Source organism: Nomia melanderi, chromosome 5, assembly GCF_051020985.1.
Source record: "Nomia melanderi isolate GNS246 chromosome 5, iyNomMela1, whole genome shotgun sequence".
Lineage (NCBI taxonomy): Eukaryota > Metazoa > Arthropoda > Insecta > Hymenoptera > Halictidae > Nomia > Nomia melanderi.
The window spans coordinates 12111386-12130397 of NC_135003.1; the positions used below are offsets into that span (position 1 = coordinate 12111386).

Here is a 19012-nt window from a genome sequence, read left to right on the forward strand (position 1 = left end):
AGAATAAAGTCCTCGAGGAAATTTCATAAATTCATAAGGGTTTTTTGTTCAACGAAATATACCGGTCTTCCTTTGGAATCTGATTTTGTTAAGCATTTTGCAATTGCATTGCCGTTCCCGTAGCGACGCGACAGAGGCATACAAAAAGTGAACCATGCTTCAATTTTGCCCATGGCGAAACAGAGGAATAGCGACGAACAAATGAGAGGGAACAAGAGAGGATCGAACTACTAGCCACTCGAACAATAGCGGAATCGAGTCTACTGCTCCCTGTAATCGCATTGCCAGTCCCAAGCGGTACAATTATAGGAGGGGAATTGTGAATTTGCTTTCGTGCATACGTAATCTTAAGGCTGTAGTACTTGATTCCACGTTGCTACTACTTGTACTGGAATTAGCAATTCCTCTAATAATACGTCTAAGCCGGCGACTATCGCACAAGTTGTAATTCGTGACTGTGTTTCATACAGGTTTTATACCATTACTCACAGGCGTTAACACTTCGTTATTTCTGTCGTAACATTGAAACTACCGAACGGGTGAGAACAACGCATTCCTGAATATTTCTTCTCGCAATTATGAAAAAGAGAACAGATGTTTCTATGAGAAATTTAAAGAAATCGATTAGATTATCAAATAAGGTCCGAATAGACGTATTCGCGAAGTTTCTATAGAAGAGTTTCAAAAAGTCGACTTAACTGCTTGGTAATTTTACTAATATGGACCTATGCGTACAAGCGACGCGATTGTTTTGCAGTAACAGAGAAACAAAGTTTTTGTATCGCATACAAGAACGACAAGAGAACTTTACATCTTCATTCTTCCAAAATCGCACAGTATCACCTCTGCGGAACGCGTCGTGTGCACAGGCTCTAAGCCATCCGTCACTAATTCCGACAATTTCCCCCAACACCTCGAATCATTCATTTTCCTCTTTATTAATTTAATAATTCTCGCGTTAGAAATAAACCGAAAAAGATTTGACTTGCATAATGAGGAACGAAGTGTTAAATATCGTACGCGTACGTTTCTCTTAGTCAAATATACACTTTATACCGCATATAAGAGAGGAATATCTGAAAAGCTTATTGAGTTTTAATAATGCAATACAGAACGAAAGAGAGAGAAAGAGAGAGAGAGAGAGAGAGAAAAAGACTTCCTCGTTCACAGAGATCGGCACAATTCTGCCGGGCGACCAAGAGCCCGGAGACACGAAACTCTGACTATTCCGTTGGAAGTACTGAGTAAACGTCAAGTGCTCGAGATACATCTGTAGATCATTCATTAGATGATAAGGTCGCGAATTAATTAGCGAGGAAAACGGCGTTCCCCGCCGCGACATTCAGCGTTCGCGTCTTCGCTTCTTAATGCATGAAATCACTTGGACCCCGCGCTATCTTCCGGCAAGATAACGGAACGCCGCCGGGGGACGCTTTATGTTCGTTAAAGACTGCGAGTCGCTGCTAACAGGGGCAATTAGTTATTTTATAATTCACGTTGTCGGGGTCCGCCCCGTCGAATTCCGAAAGACAATTCGTTCGCCCCGCTGCGAGAAGGCGTTTCGGCGGCCGGGACGCGCGGGATCGGAATCAGAAGAACATGCTCGTATGGAAATTAGCCGGGCTACACGCGCCTGAATTCAGTTGTCGGGGGTTGTTTGCATTTACATTTATCATGGACGTCGAGCAATCAAATCCGCTTCAGGCCGCGGCGAATTATCCTCGTATGCGGCAGGGGGACGTTGCACGGGGACAAATACCGGCACCGATCCAGCCACCTATGTGCCGGGGTAAATTCTGGCACGCCAACAATTATGTTGGACTACAGCGTTACACGATCCACGGAGACAAGTGGTGTTCAGCATACTGCCGCCACATGCATCAGAACAAACACTTCCGGTCAACATTAGCGGAATGGCTAGCATACGCACTCGAGCAGCGATGACGGCACGTCAGATGCCCACTCGTCTCTGGTTTTCCGTGTTCCAGCATCGCTGAATGGGAAACCGAATTGCGATACGTTACAAATTAACGCTTTAACTGCCGCGGCAGTCACTGGTGACCGGAGCTTTCAAATGATAAGGAAATGACTATCACTCGGGAGATAATTGATTTCGAATACACATTTCCCGTGACGTAAGTAACTAGATAATAGGGTAGTAAGAATTTTCATATCAATACAATGATTCTTGCTTTGCATCTTTGCTATAGAAAGAATAAGTGACACATAAAACGCTGATGTTTCTCGTGGCAGTCAACGTGTTAAGCTGCGTCTTCGATGAAACGAGTGACTTTTAGTCAATGCTACGTGTCTCTTGAAAAAGATGTGGTTTCTCTAGATTTCTTTGCGGTTCTGTCGCTGGCAATGAATGTGTTCTTGGAATTAAAATGGAATTGAAATGTACGTTAAATAGTGTTGTTTTAGCGTGGACAGAATATTTTTGTCAGCTTGCTGCAGCTTCAGTGAGGATGTAGATTAACGCGTTCACTGCCGCGAAAAACTTCAGCGTTTTGTGTATAACTTATTCTTTTGTAGCAAAAATAAAAAGAAATAATTATCAATTGTTTGGTACACAATTATCAGGTTACACTATGATCCAGTTATTTGCGTTATTAAACATTTTCATTTACCTTACGAATTATAATTGTTTTCGAGTAATTTGGAAGCTCCGGTCATCTGTGACCACCGTGGCAGTCAACGTGTTAAGAATGTGTGCAGCGTGGAAGATAATAATTATAAGTGTTCCGTTCTTTTCTTTTGGATTGATTGTAAACAAGATTATTTATTTAATACTCTTATCAGAGAGAATTGAATGTATGATTGTTGTGAAGTGGGTCGAGAAATGTGAATGGTCCAGGGTAGGAGTGGAACTATTGGAGGATGGACGAGTTCAGAATCAATTGGCGTATCTTTGATAAATCTGGGACATTAAATTCGGAGGTAGCCAACTCCGGACACGGAGAATCGAATTGGACTAACCCAGGATCAAAAGCTTCGGATCTGAACAATTTAGGATTGGGAGACTCGAATTTAATCGACCTGAGATTCAGAGATTCGACTTTGGTTAATCCACTGTAGAAAGGTTTAGGGTATCCCTGACCAAGGGAGTTAATATATCTTGGAATCCGAGTGAATTGTCAATCATATGGAAGAGAGAATTTTCAGACCCATGAAACTATTTTACAATCACTCTGGATACAAGGTCCTAAACAGAGATCCAAAGATCTAAGGATCTAAAGTCTCAAGTCTCTAGACTAAAAACATCATCACGGTTACAAGGATCTAAATGTTCTATGTCTTATGTCTGCAGCATTTCTAGCTTCTAAATAATAGTATCTATCTTGAGTTTGAAGAACCTTGAACTTGAATCCACTAATTGTTTGAAGATAATATTATCTTCCTGTGTGTATACAAATATTTGTCGCGCAATCAGTGTTTACTGGTAGATGCGTAATTGCTTAATCACATATACAAAACGAAATCTACATTCAAGGAGCATTTTAATGCCATTGTGCCTTATCTCCAGTCACCATTGAATTCACTTCATTTCACGCAGCAGCGTTTCAATGCTTCCGTTATCAGCTTAACTCTTTTTGCACGGATAATGTTTACACTGCATAGCAGAGTGAACAAATGCCCGGGTAACCAACACGAACAAAATTACTGTACATACGTTTACCAAGCGAACGTATGCTTCGAAAAGACTTCGTTGCTTAACGGGTTAAGCGCCATGCCGAGTCACTTGAGAACAATCGTAACATGCAAGATAACCGATGTCGAATGAAGATGTTTAATAACATAACGAAGTTGATAATAACGCACTATAAGGATTGCATAAATAATTAATAATTGTCCCCGCTTTTCTTTGCTACAAAAGAATAACTCTATGAAAAAACGGCCAAGATTTTCGTGGCGTTTAACATGTTAACCAGACAACCGTGTTCGACGAGTATACTCGTCGTCTTGAAACTCAAAGTGATCCTAACCTCTTCGACAATTAATCATTCAATTTTTCAAATAAACATATCATTCTTTCTCACTTCGTTTTAGTTTCTTATTTCACCGCGTTACACGCGTCCGTACTGCGACGTGTATACTCGTCACTGGTTACTTCGATTACACCCGACAGAGATTTCTGAATTCCACGGTTAACTGGCTAAAAATTCCGTATTCCTTTAACACTAGAACTACCAGATGAGTGAAAATAAACCATTCCCGATGTCTTTTTATTGAAAAGGCACAGATACTTGTTTGAGAAATGAAGAAAACTGATTTAATAATAGCGAAATTGGTATATAAGCCAATTGAATTCTTAATAACTACACACTCGCGGCTCTCACAAAGGAATTTTGAAAAATAAGTTTGAGTACTAAGCAGTTCCAGTGTTAACGCCGTCTCTGACGCGTCTGGAAATGCGATAGCCACGTTCCACGTCCTTCACGGTGAATTGCAAACTAGTCACCATTCATTTCCATGCGGCGGTGTATCGCGCACGTTACATTTATGCCGGTTTCTGGGTCACGCCCCGAATAACACCGGTTAATAGAAAATGTGCGCTATTTTAGCAAATCGTATTTGAGTTTGATCGATTATTACCGCCGCGGCAAGTGGGTCACCCCGCAGCCGGAATCCATTTGAAGAAACCGGTTATGCCATTTCTTGCCCGAGAGCGTGTTGTCAGGCGGACATTGTTGAACCCAGGCCGATGCGCCTAGTTACAGGGATGGCACCGGCTCCGTCTACAACAATTCTTTCGCTGCCCTTTGTGATGTTCCCATTGTGCCGGTCGTGCAATCGGAGCAGCGGCCGTGCGCCGGTTATTTCTGATACGTCGCGTTGCTTATCATTCCGCGGTCTAATGGAATGTCACGCCGCATCTCGATCCGCGAATTCTCATAAACAAAACTCTGGCCCAAAAACGTCGCCCGCGAAGATTGGAAAATGCAAGCAGCCCGGCCGAGTAATATGTTTTTTTACCGATGTGTCGCGCGGCCGGCGTGTCGGGCATGATTCTCGAGCATCATTCTTCCGCAAATATTGCGACCGTGTACAGAGATGTCCGAGGCAACGGACGAATAATCGAAAAATGATTGAACGTGTTTAATTTCGTGGCGTCAAGTGGTTCACTGACGGTCAAGCGCACTTGTCGGTCTTCCGCAAACGTTTTTCACCGCGTAGGCACGCAGGTTTGAACTCTCGCGTGAAGAGCTGAAAGATGATCGAACGCTTTCAATGTTATATCACGGTGACCCTGTTGTTCGGAGGACAGCCGCGTCGAGATACTTCGTGATGCAGTTGTCTTGTCGCAAAATGGGAAAAGGAATTAACCCCTTGCACCGCGATTTAATTTCGTTGTAGCTTTTGGAACTGTTTATCGTCGACAATGCAGTAGCGAAACGAACAATTCCATTCTCTGTCTCTTAGATTCACTCTAAACGGTACAGATTGTTAACAAGGAAAATAATGTTTCATTTCAACTCGAAAGCACTGAATGATATTGTTGGAAAATGATTTGTTAAACCACAATGGGGAATCTTCGCCACGAGTTGACACGATATTGTAAGACAAGGGGTTATAATTAGAGGAAATTGTGTTGTACACCATGAAACATCCCTAACAAATGAATCTGGCAGCTTTCAGTAAACCACTAAACAACGAAAGCAATCGTTTATCAATCTCTCCTATCAACTACCCCTTTTTCTAAATTCTTGATAATTTATTGTACCGATTCACGGATTATTCAAACGACAAATAGAATCTTGTACGGAATATCGTTCTTATCGGCGTCCCCAGTCCACAATGCCGCAGACAGGAGATAAGCTGCGCGATCCGGAAGAAACCGCGAAAGACTTTGTTTGTCGTCACTTTTTCGGTATCTCGAGTTTCTCGAAACAAACCCACCCTCTCTCTCTCTCTCTCTCTCTCTCTCTCTCTCTCTCTTCCAATCCAACTACTTCTCGTTCACAGTTTCTTGCTATCGTTTCCTGCGTTTCCACCCGCGAAGTCCCGAGCGTCGATAGCTCGCCGTTTTCCAAGGAGCAAAAAAAGAAAAGAAGAAGAGAAAGAAAGGAAGTCGACGGAGCACAGGGGAAAAAGGATTTCGTGCGGTGCGCCAGGTTGAGACATAAATCTGTCTACAGAAATATTGTGCGTTTCCGTGGCAGACGGGCAGGTAGGCGTTCAGGTAGACAGCTTCAGCGTGGAACGGATCTATTCCCATGCTCCCTTCGTTCCTCGTTCACGGTCGCGCCGCTTTCGTTTCTTTCCAGTAGACAACGCCATAAACATTCCCGCGTTTGATCGGCGCAATTACGTTAAACGATATCACGGGGCGGGAGGTCGGCTTAAAGATTAGGGATTCTTGTTTACAATAGGAGTTTGTGTTCCGCGCACAACACGAGAACAACGAGTCGAAGAGGATGCACCGTGGTCAGCGTACACGGTTACTGGAAGTTTGGTTAAACGGAGTTCCACCCCATAACAACTTTCATAACCGGTAAACGGTTGTATCGTTACAGATGGTTAATGTTCGGAAAATGTCCCAGAGTTTATAGCAAATAACTTGTACCTCGAACGAGTTGCGATTGCTATACTTTCAGTTATATTTGAGACATGCCTGACATAAATTTAGTTTTAACGCGCGACAGTAATCGAGCTTCGGTTTAACGCGAGTCGGGTGTAATTGGCGAATAGTATAAATGGATGTAAATATCTTTCATTTTGAATCTTGGTGCTTATAATTCTTTAATGAATCTGTTAATTTAAATATGAACTAATCGAAACGCGAGGCTCGTTCAAAATATTCTCTCATACGACAAAGAGTTTCAATTTTATATAACGAAAGCGAGTCAGTTGACTCTATGCAGCTCTTAACTTATTCATTATATTTAAAGGAACCACTCCGACAACTTCGAAGGGAACAAAGTCACTGTATTTTCCATGAAATCCTGTGAAGTTGCTCCGACGCTTACCTTATAGCCAGCGACAGGCAGGATGCAGGTCGAGGCGATCGACACCAGCACCGGCAGCAAGAAACAAAATGGCGGGAGCTGGGCTTCACGTCTCATCTGAAACAAACACCGCGTCAGGCGTTAATAGAAACGTCGCGCGATGGGGATCGATCGATTTCAATTACAGTTGCCTGCGATCGGTCGGATTTTTTCCCCTCCTCGCGCCGCCGGGGGATAAAAGCGCGTTTTAAGTGATCCGCGCGTGATTTATCGCGAGCCGGGAATCGGAGCTGGAGAGATGGCGCGGCGCGCGGCGGGACGAGGGAACTAGAAAAATTGCGATATTTATGTCATGGGAACGGTCGAACCGTTAGTGCACTCGGTGCCGGTTAATATTTTACAATTTAATAATTCCGCGATTTCGAGCCGCTTTAATCGGCGAGCGAGCGAGAAATTCGAAGGCTGGTGGAACGGAACGCGGTGGAAGAAGGAAGGGTGGAGACTCCGTCGGCCGCGGAACGGGGATCTCATTTTGCTCCACGCACGATGATAAATTATCGGGGCCGGCCCTGTCTCGTTAATAAAACACGCGCCGGAGGAACGAAGTTTCGGTTAATTTATCGAACGCGAACGGCCCCGGGTCGGGCAAATAAATGTTTATCCACTCGAGGTCGTTCGGACTTTCAATTACCCGGCAAACGAGACCCACTTCGATTAGAATCTCTTAGGATTCTCGAGGCGAAGAAGCATTCTGGGATTAAACGTTTCCCTGCTAACACCGACTATCTGCCGTCCCCAGTCTTTTTAGCGGTTAATTTTCCACTCGAGGCGCATCCACGGTTTCTACTTCGGAACCTGTTCCCATTCTTTGCCGCGCCGCCGTCTCAACATTCTTATCTTGGGGATGAATACTTCCTGTACACAAACGCGGCCGGCGAGAATTAGAAATACAAATACGAACGAACCGGGATGGGGACGTATGCCAAAATCCTGGCGGAATCAGGGCTCGTTGCCGATTCACCGCGCGTTTGCGGTACGAATTTTCGAAATTGATTTCTCTCGGAACCGCGGCCATTCCTTTTTTTTCTTTCGTTCCCTCCGCCGCGAGGGGGAACGCGATTTCCCGGTGTAATCAGTTTCGCGTGACGCTTTGCATAGTTACTCGGCGAAGCCGCGGGACGAACAATACGTCTTCCTAATGCGCGCGGGATGCATATTCAAGTTAATTTCCCGTTAATTGCTTCAGCCGGTAAATACCCCGAGAAGTAAACAAGAATTATTGAGACGGCGCGTAATGTATGCGAAACTCGGGGAACCGTCAACCCCGCCCCGAGGACGGGGGACCCTGGGGTGCATTATAACGCACTTAAAACGATACACGCGTCGAAATCACTCGTAAATGTATTTGCATATTTGAAATTCGATGAACGGCACCGGTGATTTCGCGTCGATTTCCCGGCCGTTCGCTTTCTCCGTGCGAGACACCGTTGTTCGTTTCGTGGCCGCACATGCACGGTTGACCTATTTTTAAATACGAATACCTCAGGGATTATGCCGGGGCACAAGACTTGAATTTCGAGGAAATGTCCAGGCTCGCGGAGAAGAATATCTACCGCCTCGGTTTATTTTACAATACGGATCCATTCTTGCAGAGTTACTTTCTCAATTGCGTCGTGCGTTTCGACTCGACCCGCGGTTTATTCAGAGACTCTTGAATAATCTACAAAGATTGACGCTTCCATCCCTAAGAGTTTTCATAAGCCTGTCCCTTAAGAACGAGACCCCTCCGGGGCGAATGAAAACTGTATTTCCAGTTCGCGCCTTTGACACAGACCCCGTCATCCTTTAAACTGGATCATACCGTAATCTACAGTCAAAACAACATGTATACCCTCCGTAGACCACCGGTGACCCGACTACGATTACCGAGATCCCTAATTCCTGGGTCGTTTCCACGGACGCCGTCGTACATATATCGATCAGCGACACATCGCTGTGCCCCAGAAAATATTTGCCAGCCACGGTCACTATTTTCGACCAATATCCCGTTGTATTCCGCGGAAACGAGATTACTTTCGGGGCGGTAAAATATTCAAGACGACAGCGGCATTGGTGTCATCAATTATGATATCTCCGCCCGAACTTTCCGCGTGATACTTCGAAATCGGTTTCCATAGGAGTTTCGCAGGACTAAAAGGCTCGCCGGTTGAAAAGAATGAAAACTGCAAACACGTCCGTCGCAATCCACAGTTTTTCGCTTCTCCCAGACCAGCCGGTAATCAAATTCGTTGCGCGAAAAATTTGACTGTAAATATTGATTTTTAGTATCGGGCCTGAGGGATCGGCGCGCGGGCGTCGGAGTGTTAATAAACGAATGGCTGGATGCAACTGCGGTGTATTTCGTCGAGGGGAAGCGTTTTCGGAGTTTCATTTTTTTTTTCCCCACCGGCGAAACGTCAGGTGGAAACGCGTCCGCGGACGGATCGAGTCGCGCCGAGGGGTGTTCAATAACAGGCGACACGCAGGATGGGGCGCGGGATGGTTACACGGTGTCCAGCGCCGTTTCTAATCGCCTTATCGCGAAGGCGATTCGTCAAGTGCTCCGGCCCCGCGTGACCCGTTTCGCCGGGCGCAAATGTCACGCACGGAAAATGAAAGCGTCGGTAGAACCCGGGGGATGCATTAATTAAAAAGTGCCGGCCGTCTGTCTTTGCCTTTGAACGAGACAGGTTCATTCGCGGTCCTCGCATCTCTGCCCCGCCCGCTGAATTTCGCCGAGGATTTCCTTTGGCCACGGCAACGCCACCGAAACGTGCAATTTTTACAAAAATCCGACGGCGCGAGGCACGCCGGGCTCTTTTCCACCCGCGTATAATCATCACCGACGTGTCACACGGAAACCGAAAATTGAAATCTGCACTTGACGCGCCGCGTGCGCGTTAAACACTGATATCGATTCACACTGTCGCGGCTGGGAACGTATTCCTGGATTGGAGCTACTGCGGGGATTCTTTGATTGTCGCGTACCTTTCGATCACTGTTGCTTGCGGGCATTTTCGTTGATTAATTCGTTTATAGTAGTGTTTAATAATTGTGTGATTATATCTGACAAGCGGCAGTACACTTTGATACGTGAAACCGGTGTCTGGCAAATTAGACAGGCTGTTTGAAGTTACTTGAGGATTAGAAGTGTCGGAAGTTTCTACAGTGCCTAGGGGAAGTCTACAAGAGTCTACGGGGATATTAAACTCTTCGGGGTACTGGCACGTATGTGTACATTCGATTTTAGTTTAACCCCAATCGCACCACGTGTTTTTATAATGAATCATACCGCGATACGACTGTCAGTCACTTGTGAGAATAAAAGGATCAAAATGATATTGTATTTGTTTGTAGAGCCCAACTTTTAAAAGCCCAGAAAAACTTTTGGAAACGCAATATGAAATGATCAAAAAATTTAAGTAAAAAGTTCAAATGTGACTCAAAGTCACATCGTTGCCCGATTAGGGTTAATATTAACGTCGACACTTGTTTTATTCGAGTGTGTTTTTATAACTACCTCCGCCTGTGTTCTCATTTGATTCGTGTCAATTTGAACGAAATAAACTGCAGTCGAACGGAAACTGAGATCATCTTTGTCTGTTATTAAAAAGGATTCGGTCCTGAATACTTTAGTTTCCAAAGGTGAAAAAAAATTAAAAATTTACAGAGTTTCCCAGAAATTTGAAGGGGTCGACATGATTCTCAAGGTAGCACAAAGGTTCAGAAAAATTCACGGGAGTTCACGAACGCTGACGAGAATACACAGGACGCCACGGGAGTCCATGAAAGTCTACGTGAATCTCCAAAAAATCCGCGAGAATCCATAATAATCCGCAGGAGCTTACAACGGTTCAGGCGAGTCCAAAAGAACTCCTCGAAGATCTCAATAGCCTCGTAGATCAAGGGCCAATGAAAAGGAGATAGAGGGATCAAAGATACCAAGGAAGAGGTAGCCAGAGGAGAATGACCGATGTGATCAGATAGAATCATCAGGGATACTGAAAACCCTGAAGGTCCTTCGAGCCAGGGAGGCGCACGGGAGAATGAAAATTTTCTGCTCCACCGCCTCTATTTCTACCTGCAACAATCAATGCGCATGATCGAGCACCGGTGTCAAAGTGAACCATAAGAACACGGAGCTCTCATAAAAAATATCACGCAAATCGTCGAGCGACGAACCCGCATTATCGTCAATTAACATTGTATCATCCACACATGCTACCAGCGACCGAGAAATTATTTATTCACACACCCTCGGAACAGCCCAACGACTTCCCGTTAAATCCATTAACATAGTTTCAAGCAATCCCTACGAAAGCACGTCGCCCGGCAGACGTTCCATCCATCACGAAGGAACGCGGTTTAAAATATTCCGAGCAGTGCCCCGAAACGCGTTTACACACAAAGAGACCGGAAACGGTTCAGCTGGCGGGAAAATTGCTCGAGGATCGCATTCATGCGCGATTCACCGAACCGGGCCGAACCATTTATTCATACGTTTCGCGGGTTCAAGTGTCCCCGAAAGACGGATCGCGTCGGCCGGGCGGTGTACCGAATTTTTCTCACGCGCGACGCGCGCCGCGCCGGTGAAAAATGAATTTCCCTTAACCGTATCCTCTCCTCCGGCGTCGCTTTATTTGGCCTGTTTAATCCGCGGTAGGAGGAAATCCTCGTGAGATATAAATCCGAGGGAGCGACGTCTTCGCGTGGTGCTCGTAAATCGAGAGCGGTCCCTGCGCAGAGATCGTTCGGGTCCTTCGTCTCGACTTAAGGCCGGCCCGCCCTTTCTGAATTCATTCGGGCTTTTCAATCGGGAGACAAATAGCATTGATAAAGCCGGAAGTATATTGTTATTGGAGCGCCGGCCGGGCACGGCAGTATATTCGTTGGCCGTTTATACGGCAACGATTCGCTCGCTTTAAATCTTGTCCCCGATCCTCGCGGCTGCTTCTTATTACCTCCCCGGACGCGTCGGCAACGGGGAGGAAGAGCAGAAGCCATTTTAAAGAATAAGAACCGGCGATCGATCCCCTCGCCACGGGTTGCGGCGCGTTCTCTTCGACGTCCCGACGTTTCCGACGCGTCGAACATCGCGGCCGCATCTACAACCGACACTTACGCCGAGTGCTTTTGCATCCCCCGGACGCTTAAGCGAGCCCCGCGCTCGGTCCATTTAGCATTCCGATTCCCGGACAAGTTTTATGAGCCTCACCCCCGACCGCGGGGAAATTGAAACGCGATTGAAAAAGTTCGCTCTTTCGCCGACGCGAGATATCTTCGCGCGTGGCTCGCCGTTTCGGCTCCCTAATTGAACGGTTCACGCTAGACGCTCATCGATGGCGCGCAAGGGGTGGCTGTTTTCGAGCAACGGCACGACCACCGTTCCCGCGGATCGCGCCGTTATTTTTTAATGAACGTAGAGTTCTCTAATTAGGCGACTCTTCGTTTCGACGTCCGCACACAACGGGAATACAAGTTTTTAATGAGCCACAGTTCAACTTGTTGGCCTCGATATGCTGACTGACAATGAGCATCGCGCTTCCGCGCGCGTATTTTCCCTGTATCGCTGATTTTCCGGGCGCAGCCGCCGGCCGGAAACTTCCGAGCGTTGCGTTATGCGAGACTTAATCAAATTTCGTCTGTTTTCTTTGTAGCCTTCGAACAGAGGGAATGTATCGTTCGATGAAGGATTTCGCTAGGCGTTAACCCCTTGTCCTGCAACAACGAGTGAGACTCGTGATGGAGATTTTCAACATGATTCAACGAATATATATATTACTCAGTTCATTTCAGTGCAAAATAAATATTATTCTTCTTTAATCAACTATTATACTTAAAAGGAGATATAGGAATAACATATGCTTAGAATTTTTCTCTTTTTACAATAAATTATTAATGACAAAGTGGCCGTTTCGATCGGAGTTCAGAAAGAAATCATAGGCCGATGGGTTAACCCCTTATAACGTGTTACGCTCGTGGTGAAATGTTGCTCGATTCATTCGGAGTCAATTTAAATGTTACTCTTCTGTAATCAATTATTATACTCAGAGGCAAACATAAACATAGAAACTGCTTAGAATTTAAAAATTATTAATGACAAAATAGTCGTAGAAAGGAATCCAGTGGCGGCTCGTAGCTAAAATTAGTGGTGGTACTGCTCCAGAAAATTTGTAGCCTTTGTTTCAAAATGTTTGTATCTTTTTCATAAACTGGGGGATATTGACATTAAGCTTAAGGATTATATATTGTTAAAGCACAAAGAAAGAATTAAAGAAAAAAGGACTCATTAAATGTTATCGATAACATCAAGTGGAAATTGGTGGTGCAGCAGTTCCACAGTGAAGGAATCACAGGGCAAAGGGTTAAATACTCGACATACAAATACTCGGAAACTGTGTCTATGTTTGACGCAGGAGAGCCAAGATAGAAATGAGGTGAAAGGGTTTCCAAAGCGCGAAGTTACAGGGGAACTCCGCACGTGTCGCGCTCTTGTCATTCGTGCTTGTCCTCGCACGCATGAGTTCCGAGTTAAGTGGATAACACTGTACATATGCCGTATCCGAATACCCTGTCCTTTGTTTCGACGCTTGGCCGCGGTGCAAGGACACGAGCCCGTATAAGCTGTGCACCGGGCATAATAAGAGCTCGGCTCGGTTCACCGGACGCGACAGCGAAATTAGCCCGCTTTAATTCGAACATCCGCGTCCTCCAGATTCTATTATCAAGAAAAATCGATGCCTTTTACGTCCGAATGCCATTCTGACACTCTCTTCGTACGATTCTCTTGTTCGAGCCGCGGTCTGCTCCACTTTCGACACGAAGAAGGTCAACGAGGGACGCGCCAGCGATACGCACGAAGCCATTGGCGCAGCTTCCGCGAGAAAAGGGATTTCGCAATTTTTTCAGACTCGCCGGTGCGGCTCATTAAAAAGTTAGTAAAGCTTTTAAGCATGATCTCCTGTGCATTATTACGTTTCTCTAATATCGCGCGCGACAAGATCGAAAGCCATGTCGGGACAGGCGACAAGGGTGAGGGAAAAGTGTGCGCAGGGTACGAGATCGATGCCGGATTCACGGGACAGTAATTCGATTTCCCGATCTTCATCCCCTAATATTAGGGGGATAATTGGGGCCGAGTAACGGAGCAGCCAAACTTTTTGTCGGGCTCCACGTCGCAATTAGTGTTGCCCCTCTGACATTTCCGTGATCCGTCAAATTGCCGGGCGAAACGAATCCAAAGGGGAGCGGAAATAGAAACTGGGTTAGAACTGATTCGCGGCGACACGGGGATTCACCGCGGCGGCGATCGGTGATCATTTATTCAGCCCCGGTTAAACCGTCCCCCGTCTACCGACAATTCGATCGAATGTGTTCTCGGTCGCGTTTTCATGAACTTACGTCTTCATTGTTCGAAGATCCATTTCCTCCGGCGCAGACAGCCTGCCGTTCTTGACGACTTTGCAGACTTATAAGAATAATTCCGTTCGAAATGATCCGGACGTCAGAAGCTATGTATACTAAATTCGCTTCTCAGTTACTGAAAAAGCGCATCGATAACCCGATAATGCCGGAGAATTCCATGTCGAAGGAACTCCTTTCCATGAATTAATAACAGATCACCTCGACAATTTCTGTAAAACGGGATCAATAAAGAATTTACACTGTAAAACGCGTCAGCTTTTATGGGCTGAATAATAAAATAGTGAAAGCTCCGTTTGAATATTACTCTTTTAACACTAGAACTACTAGGTGGTTCAAATTAACTCGTTCCTACGTTCTTCTTTCCCAAAGATTAAAAACATAACACATTCTCTGCAGAGTCACTGAAGAAATTGATTTAGTAATACTCAAGCTGAATCGTAAGTCAATTGAAATCTCAGCAGTTGCATTCGTAGAGTTCCTATAGGCAAATTTCGAAATGAAGATTTGACTGCGGGTAGTTCCAGTGTTAACCCTTAGCACTCGACAATATTTCTCATTGCAAGCATTCGTTATTTCCTGACGAAATGTTAATATTATTTGCAACTTACGTAAAGAAACATCTTGCATCAGTTATGGGGCAGAACTGTTTTATTTCTGTTTCATGTGTTAATACCTCACTCAACATTTTACATTGAATCTTTCGTTTCATCGTTCTGCGTTCAATCAAACGGCAACTAAGAGTCGTCTCTCGAGTGCAAAGGGTTAAGATTATCTTACAAACGAATCGATTCCTTCGTCAGATCCGTCACGAATAAACGTCGCTCGAGATTAATCGGCGAGAAGTAAGAAACTGAATGGAATTCTCGATCCCAGGTCGATCCGACGTAGACCCGGACACCGTCGTCGTCCGGGGGTTAATTACGAGATTCTCGCGATACCTCTAATTTTTCATTTCCCATTTTCTATTTGGCTCCGGGGCCGTTTAAAAAGCGCCGGCTCCCGGAAAATGTACCGGCTCCTAATTATTCGACGAAAGAACGAGCGGACGGAGCGGGGCCGGGGCCGAGGACGGCGAGAACGGCTGATATTTTTTCAAGAGACGGATGTACTCGAGGAAACGCGGGGTGGGCCGCCGAGTAACCTTGGCCAGGGGCGAGGGGGGAGAGGGAATGGTTTATTGCGTGCGGAGATAATGGGACGATGCGGGTTCCGCTCGAGTTTCCGGCCACCAGAATCGCTTCCACCGGGACGCGCCTTGCACCGTTCGTTGTTCCGCGGCTTATCACGGCGACCGTTTGACGCGCCCCGCGATGGCGGCTGTTAATAAAGGGGATCGATACGACCGGGCCACTTTTAACGATTGTCTCGAGACGTGGCGAATCACTGCGCTCGTTTGTAAGATCGGAATCTTCATCTAACCGTGCGTCGCTCGACGAATTACTTGTTGACACGTTGAACGCCGCACGATTTTAACACTAAGTTTACTGGCATTTATTGTACAGTTTATTCTATTGTTCATGGGGAAGTTGATATTCGTTCATTTAGATTTTGGAATAGATGTAGAAATAGACAATCAGGATTCATGTTCGTGTAATTGGATCGACGAAAACCGATTGAAACATTTATCGAATAATGTTTATGAAATTCAATCTGCGTCGAATTGACGCGTTCCGTAAACCTAGTGTTAAACAGCAACATACATAAAATGGAACAAACGTAATATTAACCCTTTGTACTCGAGAATATTTTTCTCAACGAATGTTCATTATTTTTTTATGAAATGTCAATGGTATGTTTTACAGCTAACATAAAGAAATACCTTGCATAAATTAAGTAACAGAATTATTTCATTTCGATGTTCCATGTGTTGATGCATTATATGAAAATTTAGTATTGAATTCTACGTTTTACCATTTCCATGGGTCAAATCAAATGGCGACTGAAAAGCGCCCCTCGAGTTCAAAGGGTTAAATCATTCGACTGAATTGCGTTATTACTGCTGCACGTTGATCTAGCTGAATGTCGCCGCATTAGGTAACATTATTTATAATGTGGAAATGTTTTCATACAATCGTTGTTTAATCGAGTGAACTATAGTAATTCGATTTGGTTCGGGGTCACCGGTGACCTCCATGGCATTCATGTTAACACTAGAACTACCGAGGCAAATTGAAGTTTTCAAATTTTTCTGTAAGGATTCTGAGATTCTAGGTATTGAGATCGACTTACGATTCAACTTGTGTGTTACTAAGTCAATTTCTTCGGTGATTTGGCGAAGCAGCATCTGCTATCGCTTCAATAATTGTAAAAGGATTCATGAATGGATCAAAATGAACTATTCGGTAGTTCCAGCGTAAACGCGTTAACACTAGATTCACGGACGTTTATTTTAGAGTTTATTCGATTGGTTCTAGAAAGCTACGTGTTTATTTGTATCGATCGCGAAAATTGTAGCTTGATAATTCCGCATATTTGCAGGAATCATCGAGGCCCCTATACACGTTGAAACTTGCGGCGACGCAGGCGATTGCTACAAGTGATGGGTTTGAGTTTTCGAAAGTTTCACACATGTACTCAAGCAAAACGCGAAGAAGGTTCAAACCTGTCGCTTGTTGCGGTGCCTGCATCGCGGCATGTTTCATCGTGTATGGGGCCCTTTAACACGTTCAGTGCCATGTTTACCATACATGGTACACGCCAATTTCTGTAAGGAAATACCTTTAAGGGGTACATGGTCACAGCGGTTGCGTTACAAAGCAGCGAGAACATAAAGGAGCAATATCAAAATATATAAAAGTTATCAAAAACTTGAATATATGTTCATATTTTATTAAACAAATTAATATAGTTCATAAGCAAAATATAACAAAAATTTCCTGGCACGGAACGTGTTAAGAAGGCACGTACTGACGAAACGCGGATGATCAGCGTTCGACTATTACCTTGTTGTTAATCATTACATATCGTTTCCGTCGAATTGCTCTGTTTCGGATGCTTCCGATGAATGATGACTTCAATCCTCACGTTAATCAATATTTTTGTCGTTAAATAGCAATGTACGACAAAACGGTATTCAAATAAATTCCGATCTGCGCACCTTTTATTTTGAACTTTGCCGTTTACAATAAGTTTCCACTTATTTACTGATTCGAATAGTACTGTAGAAGACGAACGGATTTTTTACAGTGAGAAGCATTGGTTTCACCGCCGATCATTATAAAGGAATGAGTCGCTAACTCCGTCGTCGCATAGCACGGGTGCAAACCAATGGAAACAATTTTAACCTGATGAAACATTCGCACAACGGGAAGCTTTTTCATTCCGAAACGAGTTAATCGCGGTAATGGGTTTCCGTTCCATTCCATTAGTAGCTATTTCCAGAAACTAATCGTTGAGAAAAGTTAAATAAATATTCGCGGTTGATCCGCGATAAGTTAACCGGCTGGCGTCGTGTGGTATAAGTCGTGCGTACGATAAATCAATCTTTCGCGGATAACGCGAGTCTCGGTTCATATTTTAAGTTCGCGACCGTGCGTGTGTGCCAGTTGTTATAAAAATAAAACGAGCGTAGAAATGAGTTTTTAATGTTCGGAACGGCTCACGCGGTAGTAACTTCGTAAGCACTCGGAAGAGCTTTTTGCTACACGTAGGGGGCGCTTGCATTCATGGCGTTCCGTAAAATCTGGCTATGACTTCAAGTACTTATAATTCTACGGATAGTTTCCGCCCTCCGCCATCTTTATAGATCACGTGTGCGGAGCCTGACAAAGGCAGCGGGTGCGCAGAAGAGGGCGGCGAACTTCGGCAAATACTCTTCTTACATCCGACAACGAGGGAACTGAAGTTCCTAAGAACAAGACACTTCGTTACACCGTGATTCCAAGTGAAATTACACTTCACTCAAATTTCTGATTTTTCTCTCGACTTGTTCGTGAAAGTTGCGTCCACGGTGCGGTGCATCGATTGTCGGATAATTTAATCGAATATAAACATAGATATTCTTTTAAGAATTGCGACGATTATATTAACGCGTCGAATGCACGGTTTCATGGAGCAAAATACCGAAATCGAAAAAATATAATATTGAATCATTTGACCGAACTGCATCGTTATTATTGCATGTTCATCTAGATGAATGTCACCGGATTAGGCAGCATTATTTATAATACAGAAATCGTTTCAAATAATCGTAGTTTCACTGAGCGAACTATAGTAATCCGGGTGATCGTTGACCAATGGCATTCAACGTGTTAAATACTATTCGAGATCGCATTGCCATTCGATCGTTTCACATTTCGTTTATCGCGATCGGAGAATCGCAGAAAAATCAGGGTTCGATAGTAAAGGGGATATTGGATTATATATCGTATAAAGCCGCGGGTATGAAATAAAACGGTGGGGATTAATATCTGGACATTACGTTGCGAGTCGATTCGATATGGATCCTTTGTCAATAAAAGACAGCGGCGTAACTCTCGTATCTCTGTCGCAACGAGCGCGAATAAAAGCCGGGTCGTTTCATTAACATTCCACTTGGCAAAACAATTTAACTTTTTACCTTGGCCGAGACATAACGAGCGGTTACGTGTTATTTGAAT

At 44.6% G+C, this 19012-nt stretch overlaps 1 protein-coding gene across 4 annotated transcripts in view; it reads right to left on the reverse strand.

Moving 5' to 3' along the window:
* Positions 1-19012, reverse strand: part of Fstl5 (follistatin-like 5) — a 103091-nt gene that overhangs the window by 16513 nt on the left and 67566 nt on the right. For 3 of the 4 annotated variants that reach the window (XM_076368045.1, XM_031969451.2, XM_076368046.1), the window contains one exon: positions 6972-7067. The exons of the other annotated variant lie outside the window; for it this stretch is intronic. In XM_076368045.1, the coding sequence (XP_076224160.1) occupies positions 6972-7067 (96 nt within the window). The remainder of the gene's footprint in view (positions 1-6971; positions 7068-19012) is intronic. 4 annotated transcript variants of the gene reach the window in all.